Source organism: Micromesistius poutassou (genome assembly GCF_964030765.1).
Source record: "Micromesistius poutassou genome assembly, chromosome: 2".
Classification (NCBI taxonomy): Eukaryota; Metazoa; Chordata; class Actinopteri; order Gadiformes; family Gadidae; genus Micromesistius; species Micromesistius poutassou.
In genome coordinates, this window is record NC_140272.1 from 16258483 (window position 1) to 16265169 (window position 6687).

Sequence of the window (6687 nt, forward strand, 5' to 3'; positions counted from 1 at the left end):
GATTCACTTACCTGTACTGTGCTATGCTCATGCCTTTAGTGTCATTTCTTGTGCTTTATGTTTTATTCGTCCCTCTTTATGGGTGCATCACGTGTTGTTATACTTTTTGTTCATATCGACTAAAGTATGTTTTTGTTTTTTTTACGCATCAAGAACCCTGCTGTTTTTTTTTTTTTAGAAGGGCTTTGATCAGGTCATTTGAAATAAAACACGTTCAACCTCTTGTTGGGTTCCACAATTGAAGTAGAAAAAAGGTGTTGCGTCATTCTCTACAACTAATTCAACGGAGAATACTACGGAGATATCTGGTTCCCATCCTGGGAAATACAAACCGTGAATATTATTTATGATGTCACCAGTCCTTTCCCCCCCTGCTGAGATAAATCCCGGGCTGCTGGCGTATCCCACTGACTGCCCTGGGACATGTTTGTCATCATTAGAGGGAGATGGAGGACAGGCGGGGTGAATGAAGACCGCTTAGTTACCAAAACATGCACATGAATACATTCCACTGACGACTGAAATCAAATACCCCTTTATTTATAACTCCTATCAGAAGTATGTATTTTTCTGTTTGCTTTATGGTTTGAAACAGGTAAATAAACAGTAGGTCCAAAATATAGCTAATTTCCGACTTGGCTCTGACACGCAAAAGATCCCAAACCATCCTCGAGCCTCAAGTCTTTATTTTAATCCCACCCTCGCGCTTTACCTCTTGCAATAATCAATGTTCACACCATATACCTCTGCTCACAACAACAGGCAGTGGCCAGACCACCACATGCGGGCCGCCACGGACCTAGGGCTGCAGAGGCTCGCTGTAGTGCAGCTAGTGGCATGTCAAAGGGCCTGGGAGCCAGAGAGCCGGCGTGACCCGATGGCCAGGGCGGGAGCGAGGCAGGCAGGGGAGACAGGGAGCAGGCAACGGGGGCTTTCCCAAGACAACGCTGTAGCTCGACTCTCACAGCTCTCGCTATAAAAAGACTTGTGCACATAGTGAGCAGGACCTGTAAAGAAAGTGTAAACGTGGCAGAAAAAAAAACGAAAGTTTGTCTTTGTCTTTCACTTTATTCCTGTTACCGTGCGTGTGTCCTCTCCTGTGACACTGGGTGTTATTAACAGGACTACTACACTGTATTTGTGGTACCTGCCGTGCTCTCAATGGGGATTTTCCCCAGGCTTGGTTTCTGTATGTTGTCAACTCTATGAGTAATTGGATGTTAAAGTGTTTTTTTTGTTCTTTATATATGTTTTCTTTGTTTAGTTGTAAACTTGTCCACTGGCTTTAAACCAATAATCCCAAATAATAATATAATCAAAAATATGAAAAAGTACTTAAATCGCCATGAGCTGAGGAATTGCCACTTGGCGCCGGAACACAGAGCAGTTCCAAAGACAGCAGGCAGAGTGTTGCAGTGAAAGGGGCTAGTCTCCTTTAACATTTGTGTCCACAGTGGTGACCACTAAGCAACGGTTGTTAACCCGCAGAGCTGTTGCCTGTGGCTTTTGAGGATAAGGCTTGTTTGTGTATTTGGGTTTGTGTGTCTCTGGTGTATTGCGAGTGAAAGACTCTCTCTGTGGTCCCCTTGAGTTTTTCAGTGGCGGTGGAAAAATTCTCATTGGGCTCTTTTAGAGAGTATACACAAACTTCTTAAAAGCATCGACACTCAACACTTCATCGACGGGGGTCAGCTCACACACACCCCTGACATGCTAGTTTACGTGAAAGCATAAGCACTCAGTGTAACAATGACACATACACACACACATAGACCGAGTTGCACTCTCTCACTCATACACATACTCACACACACACACACACACACACACACACACAGGCTCACTATGACACACTTTAGAGTTGCACTAGCCAATCACAGTGGAGTGGAGTAGGTCCCCCAGAAGTGGGTGGGAGGGCAGTTGAAACAGAAGTCTGTCTCAGGGCAAACAAGTTTGTGTTGGTGGTTAAGAGAACTTTTGACTTCATTTTCCCCAAGCCTGCAGTTTTGTCATTTTTTTGATTGGATCTAAAAGGGAATAATTTTACTATAAATGGCTGAGTTGGTACGAATCCGTAAAAAACGTCTGCAGATTCCTATATCTAGGTAAGACTGGAAGGCTTATCTGTTTGTAACTTGTTATGGAATACATTATGATCCGACAAGCCTATAGTGTTACTGCTAGTAAGTGTTAACTAAGATAATGATTTGAAGTGATATCATTCACCTTGCATACTATATCATTAGAAGAGTCATTGTGTGGTGCATCTCTGCGCACATTTACCACAACAAAATAATAAGTGATCCTTTATGCAAAAACATGTTGGACTTACTCTAACGTCAAAGCATGAGGTAGATCCGATATTTAAACCACACAAGTTTGCTTGTTGTTATTTCCTGACAAAAAGGAAAAAGAGCAAAGCCTTGCATGGTTTCAGCCTTTGCTTGTGGCTTTCTAGTTGCATCTTCTGATACTGATATGAGCTGCATGTCTCACACACTCACTGGCACACATAGCCTGCGCAATGGGCATCTTGTGGATGATTCCTTTGCTGTATATTTGACTGCCTAGCTCTGTTCTGTGTGATACAAGCATGGGAATGAGTTTAACAGTGGTCTGCTCTCTCTGACAGCATTGTGAAATATTCTGTCTTGGGTTTCATGTTTTCATTTGCAATGAGTCTAAAAGCCATTATTTCCTATGTCATGACTGATCATGCTCAGTGTTGACATTATTATTATATAACTGATATTTGAAAAAGGAACAATATATCCATCCAATCTCCTCTCAAACCACTTTTCATGTGTTCCCTTGCATGGAGAATACCATGTGTGATTGGACTCTACCAACCCCTACCATCATGCATACAGCTGTGCACCACTGACAATGTGTTTGTTTTATAAAGCCACTCTGAACTGTTAATAGTTGCATGGAATATAGGCCACATTATCAGCAAGATTACTTTAGTTTGAAAACGAGCTGCTGGCCTATCAAAGCATGCTATTTTAGTGGCCAGGCGGCTTCTGAAAGGCCTTGCCAGTGTGATAAACACTTGACAAGCTGTGAGCCACCCGCCCTAGGAGTTGGCTATATGGCATGGCATTGTTTGAACACATCCATTACGGTCACTGCATTATGGTGCAGCCAAATGAATAAAACAAGAAAATCATTTTCAATGTATTTATCCAAAGACTTGAACTGTTTCATCTCTATAATATGTATATTATATATAAGTTATATGTAAAAATAAAACATGGAGTGAGTCTCCAATATTTTAGGATCTGTCTTGAGAAACGTCTTTGTTGTTACAGTCGATAACGCGAAACAACTAAACAGAACCATAGGCCCGCGTTTGATGAAAACAGCAAATCAAGATTGAGGGAATATTTGAAAGATAACATCACACTAGTCTGTGGCCAGGGCTTTACAAATCCCAAATCAAGTTTTTTTTTACTCCAGACTCCCAAAGCATGCGTCACATCAGCCCGTAACGATAGCTATCCAAGGTTTCCTCTCATGGAAAATGTGTCACTAATGATGCCCCTGTTTTGCCATTGGCTTGTGGGGAGCGTGGCATTTAAACCCCTTCCAAATGACCCCACTTCTAATTGGCCCGAACAGGCGTGTTACCTGTTGTCTGTTAAGCATTTCTTGGACCTTTTTCCTCTTAAACGATGACACAACTCCAAACAGTTTTTAACATTGACATGCATTGATTTCGTCTGACTATGTTTAACAGGCTGGTGTTGCAGTCGCACACACACTGTTTTGTCCACATTATTTTCGTGTTGTCAGAACCTGTATTAACCTGCCCCTTAAATGACCTAAAATGATTAATTATTTGCCTTTGCAATAAATGACTGCAACCTCTGACAAACATGCAGCAGGAGCAGCAAGATAATACCCATATGACTGTGTAAGTGGTCACATGGAAAATGCAATGTGTTTGTTTTGTGTGGTTTTGTTTCCATGAAGGCTACGGGGCATGCTGAAGCAACTGGAGGAGAAAGATGTCGACTACGATGAGATAAAGAAGAATTTAGCCCTCACGGCATCACTGCTAGAGGCTGCCTACCTCGATGGAACTAGGTATATACTATACACAAAGAAGTATTCCTCTTTTATTCATGGTATGGTTTTGTGAAAATATGACCTGGCATAGAATGTGTCTGACACAATGTGGCTACTATGAAAGTCAACTTCAACATCTCTGTCTGCTTCCTCTCTGTGGTTTAACACCTTACCCGTGGAGGCTGGTAATCATCATAAAATAGGGGTTTTCTTAGCAATAGGATGCTCTTGGCCTACAAATCGTCCCTCAGTCACTCTGTAATACAAAGGGCTGGTATCAAGGGCTGATTTTAACTTTTATTCCATCATAGACAATCATTAGACTCGGAGGACGACCTTCAGCAGCTGCACTCGGACGGCGTGCCCTCTGAGGTCACCGATTGGCTGGCCTCCACCTTCACTCAGAGAACCAGACTTCCTGCCCGCCGCTCGGACGAGAAGCCCAAGTTCCGCAGCATCGTCCACGCAGTGCAGGCTGGGATATTTGTGGAAAGGTTCGGGAGCCCTACATACGGCATCATGGGTCATTTTGTTGATAAAGATAATGTGGTATTAAGCTGAAGTTGGCTTGACTAACTATAGCATAGACGTTTTACATGCTTTGTTGCTCTTTATTCGTTTGTGATATCAATAAGACATAACTGTAATGTAGGTTAAACCACGTGACCAAGTAAGGGGTCCCCGTGTAGGACAAAAAATCACTTTCTATTAGTCTGTACTGCAAGCACCTTGTATAGTAACGTATCGCTGCTGTCACACTAAAGACATCCAGCCGAAAACACTCATTTGAAACATCTCCTTTGTAAAACATCCTGTCCACTGGGCAAGTGAGGGAGGAGAGGGGGGGCAATCGTCTCTGCAGAGGATTTATATAAACAGCGTGTGAGTTGAGGTGGCTGCACAGTGTCCACATGTGAACTCCCACTGAACCTAACGTAAACACTGCATTACTCCCAGGATGTTCAAGCGGGCCTACACGGCCGCCATGCCGGACCAGCACCCAGCCGTCGTCACCTGTCTGAGAGTAAGTGACGGCCCACGTGCAGGAGCCTTCATAGAGGTCTGGGGTTACTCAACCAAATAAAAGAAAACTCAAGTAAAAGTGGATTCTGGGTTAGTTGTACTTTTTAAACTCCCAGCAGTGTGTGCTAGTCAAACGGAATCAGGTTCTTCATCCCGGGAGGGAAGCTAGACACCTCCGCATACACGCATCACATTCACAGTGACAGGCATCACGCAGGGCCGCTGGGAGACACATACAGAAACACACAACTCAGCGCTGATATACACAAAATAACATCAAGCCTTCCCCCTCTCTTGTCAGGATGTTGACCGCTGGAACTTTGACGTGTTTGCGCTGAACTCGGCCAGCTGTGACCACGCGCTACAGACCCTGCTGTTCGAGTTGGTGGTCCGATATGAGCTCAACAGCCGCTTCAAGGTGTGGTATCGGTCTGTGTGTTTCAGACACACACTCTCACCTCACGCATGAGGCCACACTCGGCTGGGTGACGTAATCGAGCGCAGCATTGAAAGCTGATTTAGAGTGTTTTTCTTTTTGTTTAAGAATGATTTCATTACTTGAATTGATTGATTCATTCAAATTGAACACTTGAACATGAACAATTGTGTTAATTTCATGGAACATAGAACATAGAACATAGAAACGTGATTCAGACATATTTCCTACTAATAAATGACAATGCGTTACACTTTTTTATTGTGTTTTTTTGTATCTCCACTTCCTAGCTCGCTCTAGTCTTCAGTCTCTCTGTCGGCTACTGACAAACTTACGTTAAATAATGAAGTGTCCAATATGGTTTGCAGATCCCCATTTCCTGCCTGACGGAGTTCCTGACCTCGCTGGAGAGGGGCTACTGCGAGAACAACAACCCTTACCACAGTCATGTTCACGCCGCAGATGTCACCCAGACACTGCACTGCCTGCTCCTACGCACCGGCCTTGTGGTATGATAACACACTTGTTGTTTAGGATGCGGAGGAAGAAGAACATTGATTAATGGCATCCAACTGTTACTGAGGCGGCGTCTCGAATTGGTGCGCTGTTAGTGTCTCAGTAAATATATTATAGATTTTCATTTTATTGTATACCCCAGTAAAACCAACTCCATCGTTGTAATCTGAGCACAAACACACATATTAATACCATAGCTCAGCTTATGAATATGCATGCGTTTGCACCATTCTATAGTCTATTTATTTGCTCTATTTCTGCATTTTTATTAGAAAAATATTTATATTGTGATATCTTAATATATTCGAATCGGTTTTCGGATGCATGTATGTATACGTGTTGGACTATTCTAGCCACGTACCCTCTGTGTGGGTTTGTTTTGATATGTGTCACCTGATTAGCACTGGCTGTCTGAGCTGGAGGTGATGGCCTGTCTGTTCGCCGCTGCCATTCACGACTACGAACACACGGGCACCACCAACAACTTCCACATCCACACCAAGTGAGCCCTTCCCCTCCTCCCTGTAACAAGCACATGGACCTACTACTACTATTATTATTATTATTATTATTGTTAATACAATAGGGTCTCTTATTGTGGTAACGACTCGGGCTCTGCACGCCTCTTCCTGTGGTGACGT

At 43.3% G+C, this 6687-nt stretch overlaps 1 protein-coding gene across 1 annotated transcript in view; it reads left to right on the forward strand.

Moving 5' to 3' along the window:
- Positions 1-1974: 1974 nt before the first annotated feature.
- The window catches only part of LOC311338842 (dual specificity calcium/calmodulin-dependent 3',5'-cyclic nucleotide phosphodiesterase 1B-like), a 10729-nt gene continuing 6016 nt past the window's right edge, over positions 1975-6687 (forward strand). The window contains exons 1-7 of the mRNA XM_084464170.1: positions 1975-2105; positions 3976-4089; positions 4383-4565; positions 5029-5095; positions 5396-5512; positions 5899-6039; positions 6448-6548. Coding sequence (XP_084320296.1) covers positions 2053-2105; positions 3976-4089; positions 4383-4565; positions 5029-5095; positions 5396-5512; positions 5899-6039; positions 6448-6548 — 776 coding nt within the window. The 5' untranslated portion in view covers positions 1975-2052. The remainder of the gene's footprint in view (positions 2106-3975; positions 4090-4382; positions 4566-5028; positions 5096-5395; positions 5513-5898; positions 6040-6447; positions 6549-6687) is intronic.